Source organism: Ascidia mentula, chromosome 2 (assembly GCF_947561715.1).
Source record: "Ascidia mentula chromosome 2, kaAscMent1.1, whole genome shotgun sequence".
Taxonomy (NCBI): domain Eukaryota; kingdom Metazoa; phylum Chordata; class Ascidiacea; order Phlebobranchia; family Ascidiidae; genus Ascidia; species Ascidia mentula.
Window position 1 is genome coordinate 1,354,362 of NC_138567.1, and position 14,551 is coordinate 1,368,912.

At 38.0% G+C, this 14,551-nt stretch overlaps 1 protein-coding gene across 1 annotated transcript; it reads right to left on the reverse strand.

The window, feature by feature from the left end:
• Positions 1-147: 147 nt before the first annotated feature.
• Positions 148-14,281, reverse strand: LOC145889069 (uncharacterized). Its single transcript, XM_082979953.1, has 13 exons — positions 14,264-14,281; positions 14,021-14,190; positions 13,104-13,963; positions 12,319-12,477; positions 11,768-11,881; positions 10,347-10,463; positions 8,654-8,764; positions 8,453-8,563; positions 8,093-8,179; positions 7,365-7,442; positions 4,949-5,038; positions 4,632-4,751; positions 148-1,262 (listed from the first exon to the last, which is right to left on the reverse strand). The coding sequence occupies exons 1-13, from the start codon at positions 14,279-14,281 to the stop codon at positions 502-504; spliced, it is 2,796 nt and encodes a 931-aa protein (XP_082836079.1). The 3' UTR covers positions 148-501.
• Between the last annotated feature and the right edge of the window lie 270 nt (positions 14,282-14,551).

Genomic DNA, 14,551 nt, shown 5'->3' on the forward strand with positions numbered 1-14,551 from the left:
TCAAAACTGCTGAAACTTTTAAAACTAAACAGTGCCTTGTGTCAAGATTTTTAGAGCCTATCCAGCAGATCTTACAACATTGGTAATAAATTTTAACCTAAAAATACCACATATAGTTAATGTTTTTAATACTTTTCCATCAAACCTGTCAGATCTGATTTGGAGCAATCTGCTTTCTGTACAACTTTTGATATAAATGGCTTCAAAATCACTTTTTTGTCCTCAACAACCTTGTTCTTCACCATAAAACTTGTCTAAAATCTACTTTTATTGCATTCACAATTAAATATTGACATGGTGAAAAACAACAACCAATATTATTTACAAACACAACATTTTTCTACAATACTTAAGGTTTTAATTTCAATCCAATACATTTTGCATCAAAAGTTTCCACAGTACATTTTATGGAAAATATTTACACAAAATTATTACTGCTGTTTCATGCTTATTGACCAATCCAGAAACTACAATTGTTATGCAGTTGTGATGTCATAATGCCTATTGTTGTAACTTTTCTGTAACTGTTTGCAAATTTTTTTCACTATTTTCAATCCTCTCCTTCCTTTCCTCTTCAGTTATGTCTGTTGCCATTCTGTAAGCTTGGATTGCTTTTTTAAACAAATCCACGCTTTCTTTCAGTCGATTTGTTTCCTCGCAAACAAAACCAAGGTTGTTTAACAAATGTCCGAACACTTCATGCTTTGCTGAGTTTTCACCAAACTGTTTCCTCATCATTTCAAGTCCAAGTTTAATTGTTGATTCCCTCGACGAATAATCTCCGATTGAACTTTGACTCCATCCAATGTTGTTCAAACACCAAACTCCATTTAGACATTTTATTCCTTCTTCCACGTTTTCAATATTTTGTATTTTGAGTCTCATCGTTTCCATCAGTGGGATCACGTGATCACGAATTATTCGTTTGTTTTCAAGTTTTTGAACAAAATCCGATGTTTTCATCAAATCTTCGCATGTCAGACTCAAACCCCAAACACAATCCTCCACACCATCCACCCCTCTCACGTCATCGTGATGCCTTGAATAAAATTCACCTCCAAGTTCGTAAAATAAAATCGATTCCAAACATTTTCCCTCTTCTCTCATTTTATCTCCAGTTGTTTTCAAATCTTCTGCAGTTGCCCCAAGACCTTCAAGTGACCTTGAAAGTTGATTTCTTGTTTCATTTGCTTCAGAATATTTTTCGTTTTTCAACAAATTCACGTAAATTTTTATCAGGGAATTTGGGTCGATGTTTTTATCTGAAATAAAATATAAATTGATTTTTGATTTAAATAAACCCGACATCTTGCTTATCCGTACCCTGACGTTCATTTCAAAGTGTAAATTCTTGCGGAAAATGTGTTGGTGGCGCTAAAGAGCATCAACAGATAATTTTTTATAAATGGGGATTTTTTAGTCTTTGGTTTTGCAAAAAAAAACAGAAAAAAATTATTCATTTTATTTGTGAAATTTGTTACTCCAAAATGAAACAAAAATATGTCACTGCACAGAAAACTAATTTGTGTCGCCGAATTAAACATGACAATTTGTTTTACTGATGCCTGTACTTTTAACGTTTCAACTGACCAAAGAGACGCTGGTCGACAAAACTTCAAACGCACGTAACTCTGCCGTCGCTTCTGGGATTTCGAAACGACCAAACAATTATTATGACCGTACAAAAAAAATCAATATTTTACTTGTAACTTTAGCAGAGTGTACGCTGGGAAAACAATTCTTCTACTATTGCAAAGCTTACACAAATATCTTTACGAGTAACGGCAGAGTTATGTGCGTTTAAAGTTTTGTCGACTAGCGTCTCTTTGGTTGCAACTGATGCCTTTTTAAAACAGTGGTTATAAAATTGAAATTTTTCACCAAGTGAATCAGAATGACTAAATTACCACCCAGTTCTCATTACCTTTAAGTACAAAAAATTAATCAACATAACCACCAGAGGGATGTTAGTTGACAAAAAAAAATCGCCAGATGACAAAAGTTTGAACGCGGGTTACTCGGCCGCCTTACGAGGTAGCGACCTCCTTTTTCCACACAAAAATAGATCACAGGCTGAACTTTGCAACAAAAGAAAAATTTAAAAAAAATACATTCATATTCGGTTATGAAATGTTTGCGATGTCATAACCATAAGTAAACATCGATTCCCGCTGAAATCCTTACGGGCAGATATTCTTTGGCGTCCATACTATCTAAAAATATTAAACTTGTTCGCGAGAAAAAACGCGCGCCTTCTCAAATTTGAAGAATATTAACCATACCCCCATATTTCCAAATTCGTTCAAATATTTTTTCGGATTTAATGAAGTTTTGATGGGATTTTACGTTTTGGAGTTGTTTACCCCAAAGGAATGTTACTTATCAGTTGTTTTCGCAACATTATTTTTACGCTGGACCCTATTAGGCGGGGGGTATCTGATAAGTCGGCGAGCCGAATGATCGGAATCAGCCAGGCTCAAGATCGGGCGGCGTGTCTTCTGATCGGCATAAATTGACGAAGCATACATTTTTACAAAACAAGCTGTGGGGAAGTCGATCATTGAAAACTGGTTGAATGTTTGTACCCAGCCAAAGGTAAGAACTCTTTTTCGAGCATTGTTTATTGTTAATATATGTAAATTTAATTTCGTTTACTTTATTTTGCAGCCTACAAGAGTGGAGAAGTATGGGGTTGGAGTATCTGGGAAGCAGACAATGTGGCGGGTTCCCGTCAAAAGCAGCCGGAAACGGTTGCTGTATATTTCCGACAGCAATGCTCGGAAATACGTTTCGCCTTATGAGGTAAAACATCTAATTATTTTTCTTTTGATTTTGCAGCTTTAAGCATGCCTGGTGGTACCATCTGGCATGCAATACAGGAACTTTCTACCGCTTCTGCTGACACACGCGAAAAGGACTGTCCAATCTCGGAAGGTGGTGGTTAAGGCTATCCAGGATTTCCCCGAATTAAATGCGGGAACAAAGATGAAGCCGAGCCCACTATCGGCGAGTACAAATGTTTTTACCAACAAAACTATTCAATTAACAACAATATTTTTAACTAGAAATTCATTAAACGGACGGAACCGGTGAAATCAAACCAACATTTCTTGATGTTGTTCTGGAAAGGGCGCTCAAATATGGGGAGGAGGAGGAGTACTGGATTCCAACCAACAAGACCTGCGGTCGTCCACCAAACTGCGCACAAGACCACAACGGAAAGTAACGGAAGCATCAGAGTCCGGATGGAAGGTTGTAACAAGAAGAGGAGGAGGGGTCGGGGTACACGAGCAGCGAGGAGTTCCAGACCAGCCCAACACCCGAGGACACCGAGATGACCATCACCCCGCTGAAGAAGTCCACGAAGAAGAAGAAGATTCCCAGCGCCAAGAAGACCGGCTCGCCATCGCCGTTGATGAAGTGCGCACGAAGGGCAATTACAGCCTCCAAAAACACCGACTCCACATCCAAGAAGTCTAGCGAGAGATCAAGGAGGGAAAGCACCCAAAGGTCGTGTCGCCATCGAGAGAGTACGAGAGTTTCGAAGGAGAAACCCCGCTCCACTTTCGAAGTGCGCAAAAGGACAAGCTCGAGGTAACCTAACAGTAGACATGTTTGTGTCAGCATTATCCACGTACACTTCATTTGACCCTCGCACGCCCTCTTCATGGCATGTATTGATAAAGCATTTTTTTGCCGAAGACATGTCTAAAAAAACGGGATAACAAAGTTTGAAATCTAAAATACTTCTGGGCAAAACATGAAGGACAAATAAAATGTTGTCTCGATTTGTTCGGCGACTGTAATGTTGATGGTAAAATCGAAAACAATATTAATGGTGAAGTAATAACTGACGAAATCTTTGAACATCAATCCAATGTTGAGCGTAGTCTTGTCGACATAAACCCCCCCTGTGTAAGCGACGAGGGTGAAGTAGGTGAAGATAACGTGGATAATGCTGATGTTTGTGTTGCGAATCGCGAGTTTCACGCGGGCAAAGTTTTGTTAACTGGGAATTTTTTCTGTTACCTTTCACGGGGAGCGCAAAACGTTGGAAAATATGGGGGGTATGGTTAATATTCTTCAAATTTGAGAAGGCGCGCGTTTTTTCTCGCGAACAAGTTTAATATTTTTTAGATAGTATGGACGCCAAAGAATATCTGCCCTTTAAGGATTTCAGCGGGAATCGATGTTTACTTATGGTTATGACATAGCAAACATTTCATATTCATATTTGAATATTAATGTAATTTTTTTTTAAAGTTCAGCCTGTGATCTATTTTTGAGTGGAAAAATCAAGCTGCTACCGCGTAAGGAGGCCGAGTAACCCGCGTTCAAACTTTTGTCAACTGGATTTTTTTGTCAACTAACATCACTCTGGTGCATGGCCCTATGTTGCTCACCTACAGATTAGAAACCAGGATTGTTTGTTCAATTATTTTTGATGTTGGATTAAAACCTTGCTATACAATAAACTATTCCCACTGTTTTGCAAAGGTTTTAAAAAACATTTAAAGTTATTTTCCGAATCATGGACACATGCGTTATATATGAATATTACTGAAGTCAGCAATAAACTTTCCGAATATAAAAGTTTAGCTTAGTAAATAACCCAGATCACATTAAGTTACCTGTTTGTTGCATTGTTTCCTGCATTGCATTTTCTTCATTTTCTGTTTCTCCACTTGGTGGACGACTGTATGTTTCGTCATGAGAAGTAGTTGGACGCTCCTCAGTGCTTTGAATTTGTTCTGCAATAAAATAAAATGTATCAGGTGACATTAAAAATGATTTGCAACACACATTTTCTGAAATTCTTAATGGTTACATTCAAATCAACAAGGGTGTTTATGCCTTGGTTGTACTTGGCACCAGTGCACTTAATTGTGTTTGTGTAAGTGTGTAGAAACAACACTCTATAAATGCAAGTTATAACAAAGGTCTATACTGGTTAATTGGACTTCTTTGATTGTTGCTCTCTGTATCTCAGCTTGAACAACGTCACCAGATGTACTCAGAATAACTTTCCTTTTTTTGTCTAAAAAACAAAATTTTGGCAACAATTTTAACAATAAGTAATGACACACAAAATTTTCACAACTAATGAAGAATCTTTTATATTTGAAAATAAAAACAGCAAGGCATGGACAAGAGTTGAAAAAGTAGAGTTTACCTATACAGGCATGTTTTAATCAAGGGGCAGCCTATGCTAATGAATCTTGTTGAGTTTACTACAAATTGTGCTTCAATGTTTGTAAAATTATTCGGGATAAGACACCTATTTTAAGAAATTTGTATTCCAACTAACTCTGCCATTTTTTCTGCTCTGATATGTGTATTATTTATGCTTCCTAAGAGGGGGAATGCCCTTTCTCTGATGGACTTAATAAGTAAAAAGTGCCAAGGTGGTGAATGGTGTTACAGAGCTGGGTGGAAATATCACAACAATGTTTTACTGCAGGATTCTGACCAACTGAATTTGATTGTGTGTTGCCAATACTTGCAAGTTCCATCAAGATTTTAGGAAATTAACATTTGGACCACCAAGTATTTCAATCTATATTAATGCATTAGCATGGGGCTTTTTTTAATACTACAAGATGTATAACAGAGCAACCTAAAAGTTGAAAACTGAAAATAGGCTTTGACCACCAGGTATCATAATGAATTATGAATCTGACGCTTTTCTGGTGGAGAACAACAAATATACACCTTTTGTTTAAAAAAGATTGTATTTTCTGACGTTTCGCCTGTACGTACGACTAGGCTTCTTCAGAGAATAAAACAAACACAGTAGCGAAGCGAACCCACATCAGGGCAAAGAAATTGAGCGACGAAAAAACAAAAGGGCGTAACAGCTAAAACACAGCGGGACATAATTCAATGGACAACATCGATCATGGGTCAAACGGCCATACATGGGAAGCAAAGTCACGAATTGTTACGGGCGAAATTGCGGAACACGGGCGAAAGTACTTTTCCATCGTTCCGATTTAAAACATTCGGTAGTGAATTAATATAATAATTTTCCACAACCAACCGTTTTGCCAAAATTGTTTCTTGTTTTAATACTTTTGCTTCCTTCCCATTGATGCGGTGGTCGGTGTCAAGCATGTGGGCACATAGGGCAGATTTATTGGGTTCCATATTGCGTATGGCTGCCTTGTGTTCTTTAATACGGGACGTTAAATTGCGCTTAGTCTGGCCAATATACACAGTGTTACAATCAAGACAAGGGATAGAGTAAACTACACCGGTCATTTGAAGCATGGTTTCATGGCAACTTTTACGCCAGTGGCGTTGAGTATTTTTGATATCCGCTCAGAAACTCCCTGTACATGGTATGGAAGTGAATGCTGTGTATGTTTGTGTGGGTTTGTTGTGTGTGGGGGGTGTGAGATTTAGGTTAGTGGGAAATTTGTTTAGTTTTAGAACGTTCCGAATGTGTTACCATATGTACAGGGAGTTTCTGAGCGGATATCAAGAATACTCAACGCCACTGGCGTAAAAGTTGCCATGAAACCGGCATGCACTTTAGAAAACATGTTTCCCAAACCTAAAGACCGTATTCCCATGCTTCAAATGACCGGTGTAGTTTACTCTATCCCTTGTCTTGATTGTAACACTGTTTATATTGGCCAGACTAAGCGCAATTTAACGTCCCGTATTAAAGAACACAAGGCAGCCATACGCAATGTGGAACCCAATAAATCTGCCCTATGTGCCCACATGCTTGACACCGACCACAGTATCTATTGGAAGGAAGCAAAAGTATTAAAACAAGAAACAATTTTGGCAAAACGGTTGGTTGTGGAAAATTATTATATTAATTCGCTACCGAATGTTTTAAATCGGAACGATGGAAAAGTACTTTCGCCCGTGTTCCGCAATTTCGCCCGTAACAATTCGTGACTTTGCTTCCCATGTTTGGCCGTTTGACCCATGATCGAAGTTGTCCATTGAATTATGTCCCGCTGTGTTTTCGCTGTTACGCCCTTTTGTTTTTTCGTCGCTCAATTTCTTTGCCCTGTGGGTTCGCTTCGCTACTGTGTTTGTTTTATTCTCTGAAGAAGCCTAGTCGTACGTACAGGCGAAACGTCAGAAAATACAATCTTTTTTAAACAAAAGGTGTATATTTGTTGTTCTCCACCAGAAAAGCGTCAGATTCAAAATTCAACCTAAAAGTTGATACTTACAAGTATTTTTGCCATCAGAGCCATCTTGTAGTAATAACTAATGTTTGATTGTACAAATAGACAGCCAAAAGGTAAAAAGCAAATTAGTACAATACAACTATATACGTACATTGTCGACGGCTAACATTCATAAACAAGTAATGTGGGTAATTTATATAATTATGGTACCTGGGTATTTGGTGGCATCTTTTTTTCGAAGCCAAGGAAATACTTTGTCCAAGAAGCCTGACTTGGACCTTGCTGAACCTACACAAGTGCAGTTATTAAACCAATAATTTGGATAATTTTGTTTGTATAAACATTTGAAAATAGTGGTTAAGCAATAATGAAAAGGTAGAATTGGCTTGAGGCATGTTTTAATCCAAGGGCCAGCCTATGCTATTGAATCTTCATTAAGTTTACCACAAATTGTGCTTCAATGTTTTTATGAAAACATTGGAGATAAGACTCTGATGACACATAATCGAAATTAACAAATTGGTATTTTTATGCATGTCATTTTCTTCTGCTCGGACATGTGTATTGATCATGCTCACATTCAATTGTGCTAAAAAAGTGAGTGCGCACCCCTGGGTAACCTTTCAGCCCCTTCTACCAATAAACACCCACATGCTTATGGCACTTATGACTAAAGCATATCAATATTATATTGCAGAAGTTCACAGATCATTCTATGTCAAATCATCCTAATGCCTAAACCTTTACTGATGAAGCATGAAATGTGTTAGTATACCAGTATGTGTAAGAAAAATAGGAGCTTGGCTTATAAGCTCTGGTGTGTTTTGAAATTTTGGTGCCAAATTGTTTGTCATGTTTAAAAACACGAGTTTAGCAAGTAACACGTAGTTACTATATTACAAACTAGTACAGTAATACATGTATAATATAACTTGTACCAGTATGTGTGATTCGTACATGTTGTGGTGATGAGCTGTCTGACAGTGATAAGGATGACAAAACTTCCTCTGGTCTTCTTCTGCTTTCTATGTTAGAAACAAAATGTTTTGGCACTTGTTAGTTCAAACTGTCATGAAATTTGCTGTCACAGCTTGGACAGAAAGACAAACCAACACATAATCTGTAAATAACTCTGACTTCCTCTGGTATTAACAAAAACAATAACTTTGTAATAACTTACAACCTTATATTTACAATAACGCAAAATTACAAAAGCACGTCGTTTTAAAGTTGTTAGATAACAAACAAAAATACACAGTGATGTGCTTGTGATGCAAACATGACCGACATCAAGTTACCTGTTTGTTGCATTGTTTCCTGCGTTGCACTTTCTGTTTCTCCACTTGGTGGACGACTGTATGTTTCCTCATGAGAAGTAGTTGGACGCTCCTCAAAATGTTGAATTTGCTCTGCAAAAAAATAAAATGCATCAGGTGACATCAAAAATGATTAAAACTCGTCATAAATATAATTATCCAGCTATATTTTTTCAATATTACCTGCTTCACGCTCAGATACCACTTGACCTTGGGTGGATACAGAAGTTGTTTGAGTAGGAGTAACATCAAGTGCTTGGGATCGGTTTCCTGCATCAGAGTTTGGATTGGAGTCTGTAATCAAAATAGTTGAAAGATTGAAAGATTTTACACTTTGCAGTATCTGGCCTATATCTTTACTACATTGCTTCTGTAACAATAATAATGGTCCTTAGCTAGGGGTCCACAGGCCCCTGGGGGTTAGTGAAGTGTTGTCCGATGTCTGCAGCAACCTCTAAATACTGACGCCAAATGTTTGTTACTTTGCAACAATTTTGAAAATATGTTGATGCATTGTGCAACAAATCCTCAAAACAATACTATAGAAGCATGTTTACAACCTATCACAAACAAAAAGCACATGGTGATGTGCAACTTAGGTTTTATCTCAGAAGATGCAAAATTGTCACCATTCTAAGTGTTCGACACGCGACGCCACTGTTCGCGTGAATAAATGATGAGTTACCGATATACAGTACTATGAACAGACCAACGCTATTTTTATCTGCATATGTCCATAAATTGAATTACTATAATAACTCAATTAAGCCTAACATATCGGTCACGATAATCTTGCAACATTCACATCGATCTTACTAGTTTTCTTTTTTAGAAGATTGGACGATTTTCCTATTCACATGTAGTTGCCAATTTTTTTTGCCGTACATGCTGGTGGCAAAAGTGGTTGGAAGATGTTTGTGCCAATATAAGTCGTTTAATTTCAAACGGCAAACAATTATTTGGAGAGAAATTTTTATTTCGAGTCTTTATTAAACAACAATATTTAACTGGAACGGTTATGTAGTGTTGAAAACTTAATGGCATCATCGTTCGGGATCCCCACCCAAATAAATTTGTCTGTTTAAACAACGGAATAAACGCAACTACAGTAAATTATAGGACAAAATCCATGCAAAAGCCACCCAACACTTGCTTCAACGAATAAGCATGTTAAACTTACCATTGTTTCCAAACATGGAGCATTGTTACCGATCACGTGTCATTGTTACGAAACAACCATTTCGTTCAATCGTATTAAAAGAGACATATCACCCAACAACATGCAAGGTTTTTAATTGTTTTGTCGTTGTTTCAACTTGTATTCTAAACTTATGTAAGTACCAGAATCCTGTAATCGAAATAAGCCTGGTCTTTCTCATGTGTTAGTTACCAGATACACCATTTTTGCGACAAGCACGACAATTTTTCTTAGATGTTCGACACACAATAAACAATCGACGCCCTGGATAGGATACTTAATAGATTCATATAATAATAATATCCAATTGCATTTTTTTTTGCTTTTTTACCCTAAAGAATGTCCAACATGGATGGATCAAATGCTCCCGGGGGTCAAAAAATGGGTATAAACCTTGCTAATCAGCATACACGTCAAACAAATCGCACTGTTTTGTTATTGGTACTGTATTGTTACAGCTTACCATATACTGTTCTGGCCAATTTAACAGGGTATTACACAAAATATTTGGTTGAAACCAAACTGTTAAAATCTTGTGCATCCCCTTGATAGGTCACTGTGCACCCTAAGTTTAGAACCCTGAAAACCTTTTCTAAAACCTCTACTGATCTGGATACTTCAGTCTCTCATTGAATTATCTTCAACAAATTCATACAACAACCAAGCTGTAAGCCTAACCTTCCACAAGTTGCGGTTCCTGAAGATTGAGATGGCCTTCAGAACTTAACCCAGAAATTGATGGATGTTGAATGACATCATCAGGACGTGGTTTGTTGTGGAGGGATGAACGATCTTCTGTGATGTTAAAATGTGTTAATAAATAAGTGTTGGTGCTTTAACAGAAAATAAATAAACAAGTACCAAGAATGAAATATTGGATTGCCGTATTCTGATACTTTTCTGGAAAGTATGTATGTACAGGAAAGATTTAGTTTTGAAAATAATTTTGAAATCTAGGACACTGAGAACACAACTGTGTTCATCATCAGTGCTTTTTCTTACTGACTAGAAAGAATAATTGTCTGTGCCCACGAACCGGTTGACAGATGCAATATACCTTTTTGTCAAGAACTGTGTGATTTGCCTTTTCACAAAAATAATTACTGTGGCTTTTGACCCAATAAGGTCCACTAATAGTTCTACCATGGGCAGAAGGTTGCAGCTGCATTAGAATATACACAGCAAGGATCTGAGGAGCTTACAGGAGAATCTTGGGTCCTATTGGATTGCAAAAAATGCCAGTCTGGAAAATATGGCAGTTCTGAAAAAATTGTGGGCGTGCAGGACTAAATCTTTCTGCATGGGAATGTGCACGACCCCCAAGCCCAAATGCAACATAAACGATAAAAAACCTTTGGTACTTTAGTTAATTTTTTTATTTTTAGACATTAGCATGCCAAAAAATTTCCATGTGCAGCGAAAAAATTGGAGTGCAAACAAAAAAGGTGAAAAAAACTCACACACATGCAGCTGCTATACCCTGCAGACTGGCTAAGGGGGCCAAAGCAACTTTACTATGATGCTATGACGTTATTGCATAGAGAAGGGTTGGGGCCAACACTGAATTGCAGATTGGAGGTTTTTGCGATTTATTTTCCACAAAACCAGCCTACAATTTTGCAGCCTTATGAGGCGACGAAATGCCCCCTGGGGATGCTTTAAGCAACTATCCTGCATGTAATTTGGACCTGGCTGAGTGCAAAAACATAAAATGGCAAATTAAAGTTTACTTCTGTGATTACATTTCCTCGAACAATTTAAAGCTATTTCAACATTTTGACAGCACCAAATAACCTGATTAAAGAGGTAAACAGCATGCGCGTCCACGCTCATTCAACACAAAATTTGACCTTACTGCATCACCGATTGTTTTGTTATGTGCTGCCTATCTATGACAGAGGATAGGCATTACCTGCGTAGCAGGCATTAACAAAACATTCAATTGCTGTACAGCCTCAACATAACAATACAAAACTATGACATGTTGTATCTGACCATAGCTTCACTAACTGTTTGACCCTCGAGTTTGGTTGGAGTGCTGTCCCATCAGATGCTTTATCTAATGGTAAACTTAAAACTGTACAAGTTTCCAATATTACCTGCTTTCTGCTCAGATAAAACTTGACCTTGAGTGGAATCAGTGGATGAATGAGTTAGGGTGACATCACCAAGTGCTTGGGATCGGTTCCCTGCATCAGAGTTTGGATTGGAATCTGTGACCAAAATACAAACTTATTTACCTTTCAGGGTCCAGATTTTTCACCAGGCTATAAATATTGCATCCTGAAATTGTTGTTAAAGGAACAACATTATTACTTTAGTGTGGTGCAGGTTAAAAAATGTACAGATTTTGGTGATACATGTATAGTGATTTTTGCTGTATTTTGTTCAGTGTTATGTACACTCCTTGGACCCAAAAACGGCATTCCATTATCCACAAATATCTCCCACCAATCCCATATTTGTGTAGGAAAAATACTACTTTTCGGGAGAATCTTGAGAATTTCCCTCCTAGCTTAATGTGCCTCCCTAGTTAAGATGCAATGATTCAAAGAAATCCTTTCTTTTAAATTCTTCACTGATATGGATGCTTTGGTCTCACATTAATCATGTTTAACAAACTCATACAACAACCGTGTTGAAGGTCTACCTTCCAAAAGTTGCTGTTCCTGGCTACTAAGATGACCTTCAGAACCTAACCCAGAACTTGATGGACGTTGAATGACGTCATCAGGAAGTGGTTGGTTGTGGGAGGATGACCGATCTTCTCTGATGCCATCATGTGTCGATGTACGGGTATCGACGGTAACTGCATAAAAAAAGTAAAAAATAAAATGTAGGAATGTATATGTCTGACAGATACTTTATACTTTTCTGGCAAAAAGTTCCACGAAGACTTACTTCTCACTTATCGACTAAAAACATCAATTTCAAACGACGAAACAGGGATGACAAACGAAAGTTTTGTTGCCAGATCTTTTACACAAAAGCGCAAATTTCAGCAATATATTGCGTACAAATGCGCCTAATGTTAGTCAAGTGAACAAATAATTAGTTACACCGATGGTCATTTCATGTCTACGGTTGCCTGCACTCATCTTACTGAGCAAGATCGCTAAAAATTCATTATTTTGATCACAATCGTCATTGCAATACGATTATGACGTAATATTAGTTCAGTTTGTAGTGTTTCAAATAAGGAAGAAACAGCGTTTTGCACAAATTTAATGAATCTATAATCAAGTTTTGAATTTCTAAAGCAATACCAACTACCCCTGTAGCGCAAGGGCCTTAAAAAAGCACGAACACCAAAGACAACACGACAAATTGTGTAAAAATGCGCTCAATTGGCAATCATGACCTGAGGTGACTTTGACAGTTAAAAATCATAGTTCATCAATCTTAAGTGACAATTTGCAAACTATCGAAACCTACCTGAAAATCTTTGGTTTCGTGTAGAATAGCAATCAAGTGGAACCAATCGATCAAGGTTGATAGGAAAGGGATCTTTGATGTCCATCTGTCTGACAACATCTTCCACTTGTTGCTCGATCACTTCTGGGTTTTGCTGGTCGAGAAGTTGCTGCAATCTCTCACAGATTTCGATCATCGTTGGTCGTTTAGATGGATCTTGATCCCAACACTGCTTCATCAGTTGCTCGAGGTTTTCAACGATTACTCTGTCGCTGTAATTGAGATGAGGCTTTAATTGATTTATTATGGAACAATTTGGTCTTGTCCCTTCTTTTATGGAATCCAGTAAAGCTTTAAGGTTGCCGGTCGGATATGGCAATGCACGCATGACAACGGTAAACACCATCACACCGAAAGCGTACACATCAAGTTCTTTTGTGGGTTTCATGGTGAGGTCTCTTAGTTTTTCAGGAGCCGTGTACATCGCGGTGTATTGAGGTCTTTCCTTCTTGCTTCTTGCCGAAGAACCCACAGTCATTGAGCCTGTGGTTGTTGCGAGTTCAGCACTTCCAAAGTCGCATAGTTTAAGGAGCATAGCTCTGGTAAGCAACCCATTATCTGGCTTGACGTCTCCGTGAACCATTCTCTTCTGAGGTAAACCGTGACAAGCTTTGAGACCTTTTGCAGCATGGAGTAAAATGCGGACACGTAAGGGAAATCCCAATGAAATTGAATGATTCAGTAATAACTGAAGCAAGTTTCCACATTCGCAGAACTCCATGACGATCCCGATGGCAAAGGGCCATTTGGTCCAACCGTAGACACGAACTATGTTTTCATGGTCTCCTAGTTTGTGCAGGTTTTCCACTTCCTCCCAGAATCTGCATAAGAGTTGCTTCTAAAATTCACAACCACAGGGTAAAATAGGCCGCACTTACATTTGTTTAAACATTTCCTCGTCTTGAGGTCCGCCAGCTTGGATGACTTTGACTGCAACAAATCGTTTCAAACGAATATGATATCCAATCAAGACATCTCCGAATCCACCAGTTCCAGCAATAAAGTTGACTGGATCGCATAGAATGTCCCCAGCGTTGATTGAACTGTACTGTATCAAAACAGATAGAAAGATCACACAGATATTTCGTTGCAGAAATCTAAAAAATCCCAGCCAGAAATACCTTCTCTTTGGACGACATTGAGGCTGTTTCCTTCAGGTGCCTGTTATCTATTTGCAGTATTTACTGTAGCCCGTAGACGAGTTGACTCGTTTCATAGCAAGCTAATAACAATGCTTTGGTACCACCTCAGCTACGCAACTTCCGCTAAACTATCTATGCACCAAAAAGTGTGAATTTTCCCTTTGTTTCAATTTGCGCAACGTGTAGGCGATGAAATTTTCCCACTTCAAGGAACTGCAGTTATTTCGCTCAATGACTCTTATATCCAATCACGCAGTTATAATGAGA